The 19,164-nt window shown below is 40.8% G+C and overlaps 2 protein-coding genes across 3 annotated transcripts; both read right to left on the minus strand.

Annotated features, from left to right (window-relative positions):
* Positions 1–241: 241 nt before the first annotated feature.
* LOC115044063 (uncharacterized protein KIAA1671-like) lies at positions 242–9,481 on the minus strand. 2 transcript variants are annotated; one of them, XM_029502896.1, is made up of 8 exons: positions 9,343–9,481; positions 3,656–3,768; positions 3,116–3,212; positions 2,794–2,938; positions 2,552–2,688; positions 2,282–2,463; positions 2,102–2,187; positions 242–1,161 (listed from the first exon to the last, which is right to left on the minus strand). In XM_029502896.1, exons 1-7 carry the CDS (start codon positions 9,391–9,393, stop codon positions 2,112–2,114), a joined length of 801 nt encoding a protein of 266 aa, XP_029358756.1. In that variant the 5' UTR covers positions 9,394–9,481; the 3' UTR covers positions 242–1,161; positions 2,102–2,111. The 2 variants fall into 2 exon arrangements, with proteins under 2 accessions (XP_029358756.1, XP_029358755.1); XM_029502895.1 differs by lacking the exon at positions 9,343–9,481 and adding an exon at positions 6,323–7,457.
* Positions 9,482–11,039: 1,558 nt separating this feature from the next.
* LOC115044198 (trichohyalin-like) lies at positions 11,040–19,131 on the minus strand. The gene is made up of 5 exons (XM_029503110.1): positions 18,946–19,131; positions 15,711–16,727; positions 12,976–14,039; positions 12,159–12,354; positions 11,040–11,091 (listed from the first exon to the last, which is right to left on the minus strand). Exons 2-5 carry the CDS (start codon positions 16,715–16,717, stop codon positions 11,040–11,042), a joined length of 2,319 nt encoding a protein of 772 aa, XP_029358970.1. The 5' UTR covers positions 16,718–16,727; positions 18,946–19,131.
* Between the last annotated feature and the right edge of the window lie 33 nt (positions 19,132–19,164).

Here is a 19,164-nt window from a genome sequence, read left to right on the forward strand (position 1 = left end):
ATTCAAAATGCTGCATCAGAATTTCTTGCTTCGTGATAATGGCACATTTCCATGGTTAGACTCAACAGCTCAGTTCTCCCATTTATATAATTTACATTTGACTTGACCAATATGTGCAATGGCAGTGTGAATGGCAATGCCAATGAAACTTTTTTCAATCAAAGATTATAGGTCTATGATCCAAAGTTATCTTAAACAGCAGGACAAGTTTCCCCATAAAAGACATACAATTCATTGGTTATCATAGAAAGTCTTTTTAATAAAATTCCCTCAGTTTCCTCTTATCATACAATATGTTGATCAAAATTGATTACAGCATTGACAATAGTCAGTCATGAACATTACAAAGATATTCAAGGACTAAGCTCAAGCAAATGAAAACATTTTTCTCATTTTAAGATTTTACAAAAGTGCCTACCTGATTCTTTTAGAGTCTGCCCAAGAGGTCCTCGCAGCTCAATGTTAACAGTCTGACAAGAAGAGAATGTATCTCTATATTTTGTCAAGCTCAGTTGAGGATGACAGGTACATTCAATGTTAGTGATATCTTTGATTATTATATTGCTTAGACGCACCCTGTGGATGGTAATATGTTGTAATGCTTCTTAAAGTGCAAGGTAGGTTTACTTGAGACAATCTGTGAGTGGTAAGATAACGTGAAAAGCATTTTATACAATTACCACTAAATAAACACAAGGTGCAATCTATTATTTATGATCAGTATTTCCTGTGTTTACAGTGTATGTGTGTGTCTGTGTGTATGGTATATAACCCATTAAAATGTGTCATCAATCCCTGCCAGTGTAAGAAGAAGGACTTACACACTGAAACAACAACAAACTCTATGGCTTTGCCTTAAATCATATTGGGGTATTCACCTTCCATTGAATTTCTGTACAACATTCAACAAAACATGAACTTGGCATTAACACATCACAGTCTTGGCATAAAGCCGTGGCACTATTATTTCAAGATTTACAAGACGAAAAATTCTTGACAGTCTCTTTACTCAGCGAATTCCCCCTTTGCTGTAAATCTGTAAATGTCCAAAATAAGGCACTCCAAGTGCAAATTGGAGCAATCGTGGCGAGGTGTTTGTCAGCGGCAGCAGAAGCAACTGAGATGGAATGACTCTTGTTCAACAGTAATGGCACAGGGCTCCTACAGGCAACACAATATAGACTAGGTTCACACAACTTCAGTTGAATAAAGAAATCTAGTTTACATAACATGTTTTTAATTTACCGCACTGGTTCCAATGCTATCATAAGTGTATTCAGTTAGGGCATTCATGGTATCAAATGGTACTGTAATCCATCACGCTAATGAAAGGGCATCTGAACCAACTCACTAAAGACAAGAATCAAGTTTAACTGCAAGCAGCAATAGAACATGTCAGTAAAAGAGCATTCACTGTGGAGCAAGCTGTATTCAGGTATAATGATACAATTTTAAACATGTTGCACAATCAGGAGAAAGTGTTGCAGAGATTGTGACCATTTCCTGTTTTGTCTCTGCTGTCAGTTTCATCACAGTCAGTGTTCAAGAACACAAAAACTCCTGACAGCACTGCAGAAAAGTTGAAACCATTCATTCTCTATCATTGCAAACCCATTCAGCTGTCTTGGATTATGACTCACAAGCATTAGTCCCTTTGAATGATCTCTTCACTCCTACAGCAATTAATTTTATATAACAGATGTCAGAACCTTCATGCTCAATGTTCATCTATGGCTGATCCTGTTATATCGTTTAATGCACCGCGTATTACAAGCAATTTTCCCTTGTTTTAAACCCCTAATTGCTACTGGCATTTGATAAATAATAAATTGATCAAAAGATGCTTTTTTTGTGACACAGCTGAATTGATCTCACTAAATATGAATCTGAGTTAGACAAAGCTAGAAATGTGTCTTTGAGGTTTCTGGTGAAATTAAAAAAAGAAAGGTAAGTGAAAGGAGATGAAAGGAGATGTACTGACTACTGCTCGTCCCTCGACTGGTAACAAAGGAAAGATGTTACTGTTGTAAGTTTTTATTTTATATGTAACAAAGAGCCTATGTCTCCAGTATTTTAATCATCACCTCGTCACGTCATTTACCTGTATCTGGCTAAGACTCCCCACCATGCTGACTCAGACGCTTTTTAGTCTTCAGTTCTTTCAGCCAAGCAGGAGAAGAGTTGGCACTGAATGACAAAGTTCAGGAACGTTATAATGACAGTAAAATCATTTCAATCACTTCAGAGGTTAGGATCATTTTTCGTCATGCTCTGCTCTTACCCTTTGTCTGTGCTGCTTATGGGTGGTAACACCCATGCAGCCCCTGCAAGATGAGCGGGAGAGCGAGGAGACTGGGAGAGTTGTGATGGTGTTGGTGACTTTTCCTCATGCTGACTTTCTCTCTCTTCTCTCCTCTTGTCTTCCTGTTTCTCTTCTCCACCTGTTTTCCTTTTTAATTGAGCCTTGAGGAGAAAGTCAAGTGCATTTTATTCAATGCAAATACTGCCCTTTTATATCAAGTCATATTTAACAAAAACACATTATACTTACAATCAGGGCCGCAGGGCTCAGACCAGGGAACATGGGGACTCTTTGTGAGTTTGTAGGAGGAGAACAGACCATTTTTGTTTTTGGCTGTTCCTCCTCAGAATCTGAGTCCTTGGGTGTAGAAGATGCTTCTTTTCGATCTACAACCATATTTACAGAGTCAAAACAGGCAGTGAATATTGATTACTGATCATTGCTTATTTACTCTGATTTAAAAGAAAAACTCTCAATGTGTTTTAGATAACCTGTGGTGTCACAAGCCCTCCAGTCCATGGTCTCCCTCTGAGTCAAGCCTGCGCGGAGCGAGCGTGACGGACGTGTTCGAAGTCGCCTCTTACCCACCTCTCCCTTGGATCTCTGCACACTGGTGTCGAGGAGAGGAGTGGAGCTCTGTGGATAGACACATACAAGCATAATCTATGAACAGAATATACTTCCATCATAGGTGTATTAATTCTCCACCACACTATAACAATGCAGAGGCAGGTGCACATATTTTCCCAGGTGGGCTTGCAAGGTAAAAATAACTGTCTCTATGTACTGTTTAATGAACAAAGAGTCACCAACCTCAGGAAAAAGAGCCAACTCTGGCTCTCTGTGAAAGTCAGTGATATAAACATCATGAGGGGAGATTTCAGGAACTTGGTCAGTGATGTGGTTTGGACTGAGGAGAGAGAAAGTTATGTACTAGTCATTTTCTTTTTTTTTTTTTCAGTAATTTACTCACACTTCTGGGCGTATGTGCTGTGCTCTTATAACCACAAGGGGGCACAGGGAGTTGAAATCTTCAGACCATGACTATATTTCTGCGTGCATTTGCTGTCATATTAATGTGTCAAAAACATAAATTGTGTGTTTCGTTGAAAACCCAATGTGGCCCCCAAACCAGCACCTTGGGCTACATAGTTCAAAACGTCAATATTAGATAGCCATGGGGCTTCTATTATCCAGAAGTCAATTCACCTCAATGTGCAGCCACACCTTGAACACAGAGAAGAGAAAGACTGGCATTTAAACCTGCCCAGTCCTGTCTGTCTACATTAGTGTAGATGAAGGAAACTAAGACACTTAAAGATGTCAAGTGTGTTATATTGCAACCTCTCCTACCTGTCAGTTTCAGATGTCTGTCCATGGTCCCCATTCTGCTGGTCTGGCTCACTGTCTATCAAAGCATCAGTGTCTTTGTCTTGTCTGATTATATTATAGTTGTTAATCTGGGTCTGAAAGACAGAAGGAACATGAACAAGGAATCAACTGTTATGCTCTGTTATAAAACAGAGCCGAAACTGCATTCTGGGATATAATTTGCTTTGATTTTGTCTCTCTTTGGGTCCAATGTTTTATCATATGAAATTAAATGCTGCTTAAAGCTCCCCTTTGTTGTGTAAAAATTGCATATTGGAAGTCCACATTGTGGAGCGGACTGTGTGCTGAGCCAAGATCGCTTATTACAGAGGGAGCGAGGACTAAGGACCAGCCAAGCATGTGTCTTTTAATGAGGCGGTCACAGAGGCTGGGCTGTCCTCAGTAAACACTGTGAGCATGTGTATGGTGTATGCATGCACATGCGCTGACATACACACCCATACACATATATGTAGACACACCAAACACACTCATGCTGTCACGCCCACATGGTGGAATGCTTGGACGTAAACACACACACATACAAACAAATTCCAAACAAAAGCAACTACTGTGCAGCTCCTCACATTCAGTAACATTCCTTCATTGTCACCTGGATACAAAACAACAGTGGCGTAAACACCACAGCCCTCCAAATGATTTCATGCCCATTTCATCTCCTTACTGAGTCCATTTATCACTCAGAGCTCACACAGCAGCTTCATTTGCACAATGTCTGTTATCTGGCGGCATCACAGTATGAATGAATAGGCTTCTAGAGATTTTCCTATAACTACAGACCGAGTTTGGTTGCGAGAAGTCCGGCCTCAAAGAGATACAATCTCTACAGTGGAACAACTCCACCACCCTGCAAGTCCTAACTTTATCACACATGCATCATGCAACAATGAATGAGAGATAATAGAGCAATTGCATCTTACTCATGTGGAAACAAATGTAAAAAAATCTATCTATCATTCTCAAGTCTATTTTTGGCAAAGCAAATGATCACTCTGCCACAGAGAAAATGCTGCATTTGTATCAATATACGACAAATCTTAATCCATTATTTGATTGTTTTTTTTTTTTTTTTTTGGCCTCAGCACAATCCAGAAGAAATATTTGGCTTTCATGTTGGTAAATGATACATTCTGTTTACCAGATGGTCACAAACTTTGCCTGTCATTTGGTACCAGTTAGTCAGAGTGGAAAGTTGTGGAATGTGAGACTGAAAGAAAACAGTTAGTTTGCAGGCTGTCAAAGCAAAATATTAAGCTGAAAGATAGCAAAATGATTGTAAAGCTGAGGTGAACTGTAATAAACTCTGCTGGCCTGGCTTTAATCTACTTGGGCAAAGAAATACATGCACATGGTAAGAACTACAGTCACTGAAGTACAGACAGGAGTGCCGGCAACATTAAAAGGTTCACCATAAAAAAAACACTAACTTGCTGCAATAAACCTGTGCATGTGTGAGTGGGCTGGTACAGTATGTACTTATGATGGAGGATGTACAAGTCAAGACAAAGACTGCCTCATTATAGTCTACCTGCATTACATTGTCATGGTTTGTCATGGTCAAAGGAATGTGTAGAAAACTTCTTCCACAAGCTAGCGGAAAGCAACAACTGATAGAGCCCACAAGCCCAACTAACCCAGAATCTTATGAAGGATAATGGACAAGGACTGTGGCCAAAACATCCCCGCCGATAAAAAATAGTGATAGATTAGGAGTGGAAATATTCTGCAGGTTATTGCCTCTCTTTCTCCTGAACATGCACACCTGTTCGCGCTATGCAGTCTACAAGTTGAGTTAAAACTTACAAAGGGCTGAAATTTTGTGTTTCATGTTCAAACCAGACAACTGACAAAAAACAGAAATACAATATATTGATTGTGTTTTTGGTGGCATAGCTCCTGTTGAGCTATTGGACAAAAGGGTTAGCTACACTTGAAGAAACATATATACAAACATATATATTATATATACGGGAGTAATGGGCTAAATTAACCCTAATAAACAAAAGAAATATATTACAATGTAAAATACAGTAAACAGTGTCTTGCAAATATGAAATGTTTGGAATATTCAACGTGCTATGCACTATTAATAGCTATTGAAACATCAACTGCCATGGCTATGTGAAATTAACGGCAGGTTTAGACATAAACAACCATATTTGGACAAACCTTGTCTAAGTGTGTCACGCTTTGTTACAGTCCTCTGCTTTATCTCAGACACACAACATAGACAGAGGGAAATAGCATGCATGTGCACCGATAAAACAATACATTCACACAACTTTATCAGATAACTGTGTCCTTCCGGAAAACGGACCGCCACTGCCTACTGCACTCCCCCTTCACATTTGCATGGTCCTCTGTACAGACATGGGTGTGGAAATATTGCACTAAGGACTGAGTGACACTGAGCGGAGTTTTGGAGCAAATTGTAACAAGCACCAAATCTTTTCGATTATTGCTCTGTTCATTTACCTAATGTCAATGAAAATGAGCAAGCCAAGCTCATTTGGCACCCAAATATACAGTATACCAATTTCATTGGACAACTAGACCTGGCCTGGATCAAACTGCAGAACATTAAAAAGCATCAATTGCCATCTACTGGGTTATTGTGTCAGTTCTTACAGAGCAGCTTTCAGGGGCCCTCCTCTGTAGAGTTTGCCGGCTTCTGATGGAGAAGCGGTGCAAGGACCTCCTGCTACGTCTGGCAAAGCTACGAATCGGTGTCATGGCTCTCTGAAACCTTCCTCCTCCATAGCCACCTTCTTCTTCCTCTTCTTCATTCTTCTCTTCCTCCTCCGGCTTCTCTTCTGCGGTGCCCCACACTAGTTCCAGAGCATCTTGGAAGGAGCGCCGTACGCTCCCCACCCAGCCCGCAACTTGCAGCTGAGCGGCTGACAGTTTCCCTCCCAAATATTGCATGGTTGAAAAGCTCACACAGCTGGTTGTCCTGGCATTAGGGTCACCATGGGAACTGGGTCAATAGAAAAACTGAAGTTCAGCTTTGGTAGAGATGAAGGGATTTTGTGGGTGAGTCAAAAAGCTGGATGTGTGATCCAGCTTTCAGTTGTCATTTTCAGCAAGCGGTGGGTAATTGCAGAAAAAGGCTGCTGACGTCATGCAAAGCCAGATATAGTCCTTTCACTTAGAGTGGTGTCCATTGTCACTGTCTACAATTTTATGGTTCCTGTCACAGAAACTCTTCGGAGCAGTCCATTATTTACTGTCATTAAAGAAGAAAATAGTCTGACCAGCCATGTGTTTGCACTGCGACAAAACTACTCCACAGCATTCACAGTGATGGATGTGACATTCTCAGCAGCAGCGTGCTACAGAAAGACTTTCCCACTATGAATTATCATCATTTAAAAGACCCTGAGAGTAGTCTCCATTAAAAGTGTGATCTTCCTTTAACTCTGAAAGTCAAAAAAAGAAAAAAAAGTAGGAAAGCAACTTTGAGTCTTGCACAAAACTATTGAAAGTGTTACCTCTTTTCTCTTTTGCTGAAACTTGTTGCCTGCAAGTCAAGCCTGTTTGCTCATGTACCTATGTCCTAGTTCGCCTTGCGACTCCATTTTCCATTTAGGAAAAAAAAAAAAAGAGAGAGAGAGAAAAACAGCGTGGGAAAAATCTGGCTCTCAAAACATCCAAAGCCAGGTACAGAGAGGTGGATCACCTTCTTTATCTTCTCTAGACCTGAGTGATTTCAGCGAATGTCACAACAAAGTGGAGGTCTGTGTTCGGATGTGGAAAATCCCAGAGGGAGGAAGGTGCAGCAGGTTGGGCCAAGGTTTTTTCTGTACCTCCCTCCACTGCTTTGTTCCTGTAGCTAACTGCAGGTAAGAGGGAAGAGACCAGAGCAGAAAGCAGGGCAACTTTCAGAAAGTTGAGAGAAAGTTTGAGCTACGTGAAGCACCAAATGCATAAATAAAAGAATGAGCAGTGGACATGTCCACTTTCTTGTTTTGCCCGTCCTCTTTGTGTGTGCGTGTATGTGCATGTGTATGTGTCTGTGTGTGCGCACGTGAGGGCAGGCAGTTGATGGGCTCTCTCTGAAAATGGGGTGGAGAGATTGAAGAGAGAGAGAGAGAAAGAGAAAATAGAGCCACCATGTATGGTCAGTCTGACAGGCTTCCCTGTTGGACAGATCCAAATGAGGACATGATGATCACACTCACCGTAAGATCCTGCTGAATGAGGAAAATGAAATGCTGAAATGTATCTGTCACACATGAGTGTCTTTGTGATGGATGGTTTCTTCAATATGAAAGAAACGCTAAGCCAGGCTGTTTAACGTTAGGGTGGCCATATTGTAGCTCTACAGGAACAAATGAAACTTAAGGAAGGACACATAAAGTAGGGCAATTATGAAGCGCAGCAGCACCACTCAGTGGTTTAAAGAAGGACTTTCTCATGCAGTCGCAACCGCCAATGTTTCAATACAAATGGCACCTAAAATAGGTCCAATGGCCTCCTTAAAGCAGCACACTGGCTGTGCAGGTTATGGTTTCTTTGCTAAAGTTTGCACATGGCAAACCAAGATGAAACACAAAGACACACTCTTACAGTACATACACAGTCTAGGTCTCCAGAATTCATTGCATGTTCAAACAAGTGCTTCACTGATCTGTCTCAACTGGTATGGCCCTGTCAGCTGTTCATTTATTTTGCTGTTAAACCACAGTTCCTCACTCTGTTTCACATTTTAATTTGTGCCGTGTTGCCTTTGTGTTTTCAAAGTGAAGCATGTAATGCCTTAAATGTAAGTCTTGTCCTTGACATTGCACCTTAAATTTTTTCAAGGACTGTTTTTAGGCTGAGATCTCAACTTCATTCTCCCAATCTATTTACCTTTAAAGGAGCTAATATTGCAAAAAAGAAAAAAAGAAGGGTAAAGATCTCCCAGTAACATTAGCTGGCTGTTGAACTTCTTTCACACAGTGCAGTGATGACGTTTATTTAAGCATCCACCCAGCAGTTTATTCAGACACGGTTTGTTGACTTCAGCTGCACTACGCCTCCAATGGGCCTTTGAAAGTGATTATACTGAATTGGTACATAAACATATTTTTACAAAAGCTTGTGGAGTTTTCATTTCTACAGATAAACACACTTTTATTAATGCTAGGTCATTAATACCACTGGCACTAAAAGATCTGAGCTACCAGAGCTAATCTGTTGTTGATTTGACTATGGCCTACATAAAATCTTCATTGATATATTTTTACAAGTTGTAGTAAGTTGGCCTGGTTATCTTTGAACAGAACAAGCTTTTAAAGCTGCTTCACCAGTTTCCTTTTCACAAGGGTTAATCGGGTTCACGATAACACGACAACACGACAAATTGAAATTGGCGTAGTAATCAATTTTCTTAATCAACTCAAAAAGAATGCTGTACATACGCAACACTTAGTATTCTGCAAGGCACTGAATAGCTCTGAAGGTGGTTTTCTTTGCAGTTGATGTGTCTTATTCAAATTGTTAATTAAAGTAATAAGAAAAGCTGGTATGTTGCAAAACATCAGGAAGAGTAAATCTAAAACATGTGATGTCTCCCAGAGGGACAAATTGCTGAACTGGCTCTGCAAATAGTTGCAAAACTACTGGCATTCAGGAGGTAACATTTTCTGAGTGTACAGACTCACCCATAGCTGGTGGAAATAATCCATCCAAGAAGCCCATGAGACATAATCCATCTCTTCTTTATATTCCACGCTCTCAACTTCCTTTTTTCATCTTTTAAAATGAATATATTCTTGATGAAAAACAGGAACGAAATGAAAGCAGTCAACAGTAAAGTGTTTCAGGAAATCGTACTCTCACTTTCATTTTGATCATCATAACCAGACTCTGGGTGGGTCGGCTTGGTAGTGTTTAGCACTGCTGCCTCCCAGAAATGGGGTTCTGGGTTTGGTCACTTAATCCTTTCTGTGTGGGATTTGCATCTTCTTCATGTCCCACAGTCCAAAGACATGAACATTCTGGTTGATTGATGTCTCTAAAATTGTCTGTACGCATTACTGAGAGTTTGTGGACTGGTGACCTGTCCAGGGTGCAGTCAGCCCATGCTAGATAAGAAGAGTTTGATAGATAATGGATGGATAACCGAAGTGTTACAGGCATACACCACTCAACATAAGAGTTCATACGCACTGGGTACACATTCCTATTAGAGGTGTGCAGAAAAACTGATTCACACTAAAATCATGATTCTATCTGGAGAGATTTAAAACTGATTAATAAAATCCAAGAGCAAATTGAAACAATTCATTTCGTCCATCCTAACAGATAGATGACACTGTGTCAGTTTCTGACACTCGTGCTTGGCATGAGCACGCAGAAAGCTTAGTCAAAACATTCAACTTTAAAAGCCTTAAAAGTTGCAGTAGCTGCTGAGGCTGCACAATGAATTCAATTGTTAATAAGTGAAGACGAACCGGCGGGAAACATTCTTACATTCATCTTTCACTCCTCGACCAGTTTCTTTATCTGTGTGGTATTTAAATAGAAACATGACAGTGGCAGCCTGTTATACACTTTGTGGTGTTGGAGATGAACGCAAGAAACTGTGATTTCATAACCAGGTCTGTTAGATGAGCCTGGCTTCACCGTAACTTGTCCTCTGAATGGATGTCTCCAATGGATTTAGGAAGTAAAAAACTACTTGTGTTCATTGAGCCCTGAACCGCTAATATTACTGCAGTCAGTCTCATGTATGATATCACTGATTGATGTTTAATCTGCCATTGTAGGGACAGAGGTTACAACGAGTTGCAACTTAACAAAGTGCATGCAAATGTGTGCACACATCATAGGTACACTCAAGTACACTCAGGTAAAAAAAAACAAACAAACAAACAAACAAAAAAACACTTAAATAAAATTATACCTTTTCAAAATTTGTGTGCAATATTCTTTGTCGTAGAAGCTTTTCCACATAAATTTGAATTTATGTGTTTTATAGTTCAACACGATGCAACATACTTTATTGTCCCTTTGGAATGGCAAATTTGTCTTAGACTCAACACTGCGCCCATAAATGTCATGACAGCCACAATGACAGTTACAGACAAACAGCAAAACAATAAAAACAAGCAATACATCACTGGCTGCACCAGCAGTAAATTTCACACATCCCAAAAGAGAACATTTCCAATGACACTTATTACACATACACGCACACCCCCTGGCAGGAATACTGCTAAGACCCGAAAAATGCTAAAATCACCACAGTAAAGAACATACCATACCAAACAGGTGCTGGGTGTTAAAAATGTATGGAGGTGGGAAAATGGTTGGATGGGGGACTCACTGTGTATTGTCTGCCTGAGGGCATCCATCCTTATTGTATGCAGAGAATATAGGACGGATTGGTCACTATCCCCTGGACCTGCCTGTTCACAGATGGACTGGAGGGTCTGATGACCACTCCTTCCTATCACATTCATGGCAATATGTCCCAAGCTGGCAAGCCTAGTTTGTAGTTTTACAGCTGGGTTGCTATACCATGCAGACATCCCATATCATACTAAGCTCTCTGGTATGCATTTCAACGATCAACTGACAAAAACAGCTGGATAACTTTTGTGCTGGGGATTGTGAGCGAGTCTGCCAATGTCTATGTGCGTGTGTGTGATGACTGACCCTTGCTGCTCTTTTGATAGAGAATAAATGTTCAGGCCTAAATGATGTTCTTCAGCCAATATGCAACCATTTTACACACAAACATATATATGTATGTGCATACACACATATTTATGCTGTCGGCAAATGCAAAAAAGTTACTGATACAAGGCAGCTACATTTGGATTTCATGCCATGCTTGTTTCCTTCTGCAATGTCACACAACCTGCATACACAAGAGAACGAGAAAATGTTCTTTCATCGTGACTCAGTCAGGCTGCAGCAGGTATGACAAGATATTTTTGGCTATTGTGCTACAGGAATTATTGTTTCGAGTCACATAAAGTGTGCATGTGTGTGGTTACCTGGCTGACATGGTGCCACAGTGAAGTAACTACAATGGCATGCACACTCCTGACTCTGTTCTATCTAACCTCATCCAACCTTTCTGTGCTATTCAGGGTGTTGATGGTTTACCAATCAAATTCTCAAATGAATATATTTTGTACTTACCTCCTCATTGTCCTTTTCTTCTGCTTCATCCACCTCTTCCTCCACTTCTATGGAGATGAGCTGTCCTTTCTCTGGTGTCTCCTCCTCCTCTGTGCTCTCTTCCTCTTCCTCTGACCTCTCTTCCTCTTCCCCTGACCTCTCTTCCTCTTCCTCTGACCTCTCTTCCTCCTCCTCTGACCTCTCTTCCTCTTCCTCTGACCTCTCTTCCTCTTCCTCTTTCCTCTCTTCCTCCTCCTCTGACCTCTCTTCCTCTTCCTCTGACCTCTCTTCCTCCTCCTCTGACCTCTCTTCCTCCACCTCTGACCTCTCTTCCTCCACCTCTGACCTCTCCTCCTCCTCCTTGGCTGGATTGTCCACAGCTGCTGTGGGCCCGGAGCTGTATGTGTCTTTATTTTCCATAGGCCATACATTCAGGGGCTCCAGCACATCTCCTTCCTTGTTGTCCACACGACTGGTTGCCCAGCTCTGCACAGCTGCACTTGTTTCTCTTTTAGCCTGGGAGCCCCACCTCTTTGGTTTGACTGAAAAATCATCAAAATTCACGTCGATCAAAGACCTTCTGCTGACGGAGAAGTCGTCATAAGCAACTTCGATTTGACTTTCTGTGAGCTCACTCATCTTTGAGAAGGGGGAGTGTGGTGTCCCTGATTTCTGAGGTGCATCTTCAGGGTCAAAGCTGATCAGATTTGACTCATCCACTGCACTCTCTCCTTTCCCGATGGTCAAGCCAAAGGCTTCTCCTTTCTCTTTGTCCATCCTTAGCTTTTCTTCCATTTCTTTTGCTCGCTTTCTTTCCATTTCCTTTAGCATTTCTCTCTCAAGCTCCTCCACTCTTTCTTTCTCCATCTGTCTCTTCCTTTCCTCTTCCATTCTCTCCTCCTCTCTCTGCTTTTCTATCTGTCTTATTCTCTCCATCTCTTCCTCTTTCTCCCGCTGCAATTTCCTCTCAAATTCCATTCGTTTTCTCTCCTCCTCCTGTCTCTGTCTTTCCCTCATCCTTTCCTCCTCTTCCAGCCTCCTTTGCCTCTCCTTTTCTATTTTCTCAGCCTCCTCTCTCAATCTCTCTTTCTCCCTTTCCTCTTGTTTGAGTCTTTCCTCTTTCTGCCTGGCCTTCTTTTCTTCTTCCTCTTTTTGTCTCTGGCGCATCAACTCCAATTCCATTTCTTTCTCCTTTTCTTTCCCCCACTCTTCTTCTCCCCCCAAGCTGTCAGTCTGTCTCATCCACTCTTTTTCCCACTCCTCCTCTCTTTGTTTTTCTTTGTTAATTTCCTCCTCTCTCAGTTTCTTTTCAAATCTGTATCCCACCTGCTCATTAATCAACCTCTCCCCCTCCTCTCTAAGCTTCAATCTTTCTCTTACCTCCATCCGTCTCTCTTTTTTCTTCTCCTCGCTAAGTTTCTCCTCTTCCTGCTTCCTCAGCTCTTGCTTTTGACTCTCTCTTTCTGTCTCTCTCTGTCTCTGCCACATCAACTCCATTAATCTTTCTCCTTCCCTCTCTTTTTCTAGCATTCTTTGCCTTTCTATATTGTGTTCTTTTATCATTTGCCCCTCCCAATCCTCCTTCTTCTGTCTTTCAGCTTCCTCCTCCATCAACCTATGTCTTTCCCTTTCTTCCTCTCGTTTATATTCCTCTTCTAATTTAAGTCTGGCCTGTTCATCCTCCTCTGTTCTCCGTTCAAATTCCAGTTTTATTCGTTCCTCTTCCTGTTTGTGAATCTCATCATTCCTCTGCTGGAGAAATGCTGTTTTTCGGAAGACAGGGAAAGACACTGAGGTGTCCTTTTCAGGTTCATCTTCCGATATCTGTTCTTGTACTTCCTCTTCTTCTTCTGAGCTTGATTCAGACGCTGAGCCCAGGATAACTGGAGGCCCACCATCATCTCTCTCCACAAAACCAAAGTGAACAGAGCGCCGTTTCACATTGTTTCTCTTTAGAGCACAGTGGGCATTTTCACCTGAAGCTGAGTCCACCTCATTGCTGGCAGTTTGGGTTGTAGATGGGCTGTGATTGCCTGGTTGGACTTTACTCTCTGTTGATTTGCTCTCCTTTTCCTTTCCTTGCCTCTCTTTTGAGGTATCCAAAGACTTTTCTGCTTCAGCTGGGGAAACCTTTGGCTGTGGCTCCACGGCCTGTGTCTCTGAAGGAGGCTCAACAAGTGCTGTTTTGTTTGTTTTCTCTGCTGTTGGAGCAGTAACAGGCTCACTGCTGTAGGAGAAATGACAATCAGTAATTCTGTATGAAAAATCTGAGTTTAATGACCTTGCTTGCTTTAAAAGATATTTATCCTAATGCAAAGACTTAGTTGTGCAAAACAGACCAAAAACAAACCACAAACTAGCATTGTGGGGAATATAATCCAAGTTTCTGCTGCCAGGAGTGACTATAAATGGTTTTGCTGAGATGAGAACAAACAAAAACAAACAAATTCTTTTACTTACAACTAGATATAAAGATAGTTTCAATTTTGGGAACATCCAAAGTTGGCTTACATAAAAGTTTCAAGACCAACAAAAAGAGTCCCAGTTACTCTGGATAACACACATCATGTCCTTTTAAACGTTCTCACAGGATTAATGTTTTGGGGGTTTTTTTTGTAAAAAAAAAAAATAAATAAATAAAATAAATAAAAAAATAAAAAAATTCCAGTACAAACTGACAGAGGCTGTTTCTACAGACATGTTGCTCTTGAAGTTTTTAAACGTAGATTCACAATACTGTGATTCACAATACTGTGAGCAACAATGGAAGGTATCCGTAGACAATGTCTGTACTTTGTGAGTGTTATACTCTAGATGTGACATATTATTGATGCTTTAAATGTGTAAGCAGCATCATTATGTTGCAACTGCCTGAAGGGGAGCAGAGTTAGGACAATGTTAAGAGGCAATACCTCATATTTCCAAAGTGGGAACTATCACATTTGGCATTTTTACTTGAAAATGGACATTTAATGATCAATCATTGCAATATCTGGAGATTAATAGATAGATAGATAGATAGATAGATAGATAGATAGATAGATAGATGGATAGATGGATAGATGGATAGATAGATAGATAGAACTTTATTGATTCCCAAGGGGAAATTCACCTAGTCTAACATCTTCTGATGTTAGATGAATTAGTGAAGCTCTTGTAATGCATGTTCTGGATAGTGATGGCTGACATCAATGTCACAAATTAAATAATGAGCAACTACAGTTATAGTACAAAGTCTCCTTATTGAATAGCAATAAATTTTGCATATCTTAGCTAAATTACTTCAGACACTGCCTGGAATATATAAAATGTCTAACATTACCTACATTGTGTGGTTGAAAAATTGGTTATCTGTATCTCTAACTGTAATGTCTGCTTATGTAGAAGGTTGGATATCTAATCTAGAAATTCACAGCCTGAGATGGCATGGTTATTACTCCTATCTGGAATTATTTGAGGACTTAAATCAAGCCACAATCTTGAGATTGTTATTCATTTACCACTCCCCTGTTGCTGTCGACACACAGTGCACACTTGGAGCAAGAAGGAAAGGAAAGAAACGCTGGTGACACTAAAACTTTCCTGCCTCAACAGTTCTAAACTTGCACTTGCCCTCGCTCCAAATGAACCAATAACAACAATATGTGTCATCTGTGGTTGAAATAATATGTATACATTACTCCACAGCTCTGAAAAAGAAAAGGTTGAGTCTGTCATGAAGCAGCAAATGTACCCAGAAATAACCATCGGCCATTAATAACCAGTCTAATATGTGTCATAAACCATCAAATAAACTTTGAGCATGATTTCACTTGGAAAAGAAAGAGCTTTTCTTTTTATTCATGTCTGGTCATTTCACCAAATACAGATAGTGCAGAGGGGGAAGAAGGTCACTCACCTCCAAGTGCGAGGTCGGAGTGCAACCTGAGGCTTCATATCAGCCTTCTGAGTCTCAGAACTTCTTTCTGCTGCCCAGTGCTTAATGCGCTCCTTTACACCTCCTGTTCTGTTTAAGATATCTGGCTCCTCTTTCTTCATCATCACCCCTGGCCTTGACGAGGAGTCGAAAAGAAGACTGATTCTTCTTTTTATGCTTCCCCCTCCACTGTATTCCTCCTTCACTTCCCCTTCATCACTGCTGTGTGGTTCTGTTGTTTTCTGACTCTGCTCTGGGTTGGAGGACACAGGCTTGTTTGAATCACCTTTTTTTCTGCTTGTAGATGTAGTTAATGGGGGCTGGGGTGTCGGAGACTGACCCCCTGACTCAAATTTTGAGGTGAGCTCTGAGGACAGACCCCTCCTGCTGCCTCGCCAGTCATATGTTGGACTGGGTGTCGAAGAACTGTTGCTGCTTGATTCTTCTGGCTTTTGGATGAGAGGTTTCTGGGTTTCATGCTCTTTCTTTTTTCCCTCTTTCTGTTCTGAGTTAGTTACAAAATCTGTGGATGCTTTATGGTTTGTTTGGATGACATCGTCTTTTTGGACCGGCTCGGGTTTGGGTGGAGCGGTTTGTGAGGCAGAATCAGATTTTCCTGGAGCGCGACTAGAATCTGGAGTATCCTCTTCATGTGGAATTGTTTTACTTTCTTTGGTAGTTTTTGGTTTATCTTTGGTGTGAACAGTTACAGAGGTGGGTTTGGAATCAGAGGTGGTGATTTGTTGAAGAGGGTTCAGAGCATGGGTGGTCAGGCTTGGTGGTCTGGCGACACCTGTGGCTTCAGATTTTCCAGTCTGGTTTGTTGTTGATCTGGACGTTGTGCTGACCGTCTTTGGAGCATGGATGGAGCGAATGGTGGTGTTCTTCTGCAGGGAGAAAGGCTTTGGAGTGAGCCGAGGTTTGGGGGCCAGACCTGGCTTTGGTTTTAAGGTGCCTCCAGTCTGGGAAGTCTCGGCAGAGCTCTCCATAACTGAGTCGCTGAAAGAGAAGGACAGATATTGACATACAGCAAACAAGTTAAAGCTGTTCCTTACTTAGTAATTACATTACATGTCAACAGTGAACTATTGTTTCACACATGTAACTTCAACCATTTAAAGCAACCAGTTTCTCCCTCATATTCAAGCTCTGATCCATCACTTTTATTCAGTCTAATAATGTTTTAGATTTTGCTTGTGGCCTCAAAGGTGTCATTTTAATTGAGATTGTCCAAACACGACTGAGTCTCCCCAAATTAACAAAGGTACTTAATATATACAGATATTAAAAATTTGTGCATCTGTGTATCTAATTGTATCAATGAAGAAAGATGAGGTTTTCATTAAGTCAGTGACCAACAAAAAATACATTTTAGAATGCCAGAAATAATACACAGTATCAATATTAGACCCACTCAAAGATTAACCTGCACACATTGTATCGGACTTCTAAAAGGTTATAAATACTCTGATCTCTGATTACCTCATTATTTAATAATGGGCCCAACAAGTAAACAGGTGAGATTGTAGTTATTTACCAGACTTATTGGTGATCCATCTTTTACTTTCTTAACTTATCATCTAGTCTCTAAAAGGTCAGATTTGCTTTGTCCAACCATGACTTCAAAAGCCAAGCTAATATTCACTTCTGAGCTTGAACTTGTTGATGTTTGGTTAAAATTGGTAAAAATGAATGATTAATCAGTTACCAGAAAAGTTGGTAACCAGTTTAATCCAAAAAAGCCAATTGAGTAACTGATTATTCAATTGATTCATTTACAAATATTTAAAACAATTCAGATCTTCTCAGTGTAAGTTGATAGTGCATTTTGATAATTTTGATTGATTAGACAGCATATTACAGTCAGAAAAATAGAGAAGTGCTCTTGAATAATACAGAAACAAAGACTGATATTATGCTATGTGACTTTGATCATGGAATTGGATACATTTTCTCACCATTTAACAAGACTCAAAATAGAAAATTACAAAACAGACAGGAGACCTGTTGTCAAAAACCTGAAGCACCTCTGGCGAGTCATCACACCGACTCCAATGTGATCTGCAGCCGTTACAAACTCACATCAGAACTGTCATTGAATTATAACCATGCAGACATGATCAAGCAGCCCATCACATTTTCAAAAAATGTGCGAATTGTAATCACTGTGTGCGAAAGATAACAGTGTTTCTATATCTGTTAAGACTTATTACCACAGGCGTGCTGTCCGGTTTGACATGTAACAGTCTTGCTAAGACTGGTAGCTCCACACCCCACAATTGAAACTGTGAAGCGGCCAAATATGTCAGCAATTTATTTAGTGTCACTTTCACATTTACCTACAGCTGGATGTGGATAAACACTTTTGATGCAAAGTTGGTGTGCACTAAGGCATGTTGTGTTTGTTGTGCTATTTGTTTTGTTTTGTTTTTTTCCTTTGCTGTTTGTTTTGCCTCACTACTTGCTCAACACCACTAGGTGTGCACAATATTGTGTAATGGGATCAGATTGGGCTGTGCCACCACCCAGTGTCGGTAAACAATGCAACTTTTCTTTTCTCTTCCTTTCCTTCCAGCTGGATTCCTTAGAAATAAACAATCTGTAGAAGATAACGCTGCAGCTGTCGCTCATTTTGAAGGCACAGTCGCGTCCTGCAGGACTCTGCAGCAGAACTATACTCTTTATCTTTGTTTGCCTTTTAGAGACTGTTGCCCTGCCAAAGCTACAGGTCACATCTACTACAGGTACTTTTCGCTTTGATGTCCACCATATTATCATTCACTCCTTCGGGTGATGCAGCTAAGAGCTGACCTCTGATCGGTTTTGGAGCCAAACATCGCGATGACAGGACTTGCAGCGCTTATTAAAAATGGAAATAAACGTGACAACCACACGTGTTTCATCGGGGATTGTTAATACGTAACTAATAAACGCGTCAACGATGAACTGGCAGTCGTTGAACCAGCTGTGTCCTCTGAGACTGGACAAAGAAAACTGGGATCAATGAAACTACATTTATATTTAATCCAAGCGAGTTTGTTAAGACATTTGATAAGTATACAGAGTATTTTTTAATGAGATTTTATCTGCTCTACTCGTATAGGAAAATATACATCACAACCACTGTGCACCTGCTTCTAATGAACTTTTATATTTGTAAGGTATTTAACTCACAGCAGCAGGATAAACGTTATTGTTTTGTTTTGTTTGTTTTTACCTTTGAGTCTTCACACAGTCATAGAGGTTGAGGAGGGAAGAATCCGGAAAAAAAAAAGTTGTAAAAGAAAAGTCTCTCAGGTTTCCGCGATGTTCTCGCCTCTTGAACTGTTGTCAGTGTGGTTTTGTGTCATTCACACTAAGCAACATCAGGCAGCTGCTTCAGCCAGCGGACACTCCCTCTGCCCGCCCGCCGCCGCCGCCGCTGCTGCAGCCCCGC

Source organism: Echeneis naucrates, chromosome 5 (genome assembly GCF_900963305.1).
Source record: "Echeneis naucrates chromosome 5, fEcheNa1.1, whole genome shotgun sequence".
Lineage (NCBI taxonomy): Eukaryota > Metazoa > Chordata > Actinopteri > Carangiformes > Echeneidae > Echeneis > Echeneis naucrates.

Excerpts from the sequence above, each read along its gene's own strand:
- LOC115044063 (XM_029502895.1), bottom strand. The coding sequence starts at position 6,619 with ATGCAATATTTGGGAGGGAAACTGTCAGCCGCTCAGCTGCAAGTTGCG. Across the intron at positions 3,213-3,655 it reads CAGACATCTGAAACTGACAG|TCCAAACCACATCACTGACC; the intron begins GTAGGAGAGGTT and ends CTCTCTCCTCAG. Across the intron at positions 2,689-2,793 it reads GAGGGCTTGTGACACCACAG|ATCGAAAAGAAGCATCTTCT; the intron begins GTTATCTAAAAC and ends ATATGGTTGTAG.
- LOC115044198 (XM_029503110.1), bottom strand. The coding sequence starts at position 16,717 with ATGGAGAGCTCTGCCGAGACTTCCCAGACTGGAGGCACCTTAAAACCA. Across the intron at positions 14,040-15,710 it reads CTCCGACCTCGCACTTGGAG|CAGTGAGCCTGTTACTGCTC; the intron begins GTGAGTGACCTT and ends TTTCTCCTACAG. Across the intron at positions 11,092-12,158 it reads GCCAAGGAGGAGGAGGAGAG|GCAGGTCCAGGGGATAGTGA; the intron begins GTCAGAGGTGGA and ends ATCTGTGAACAG.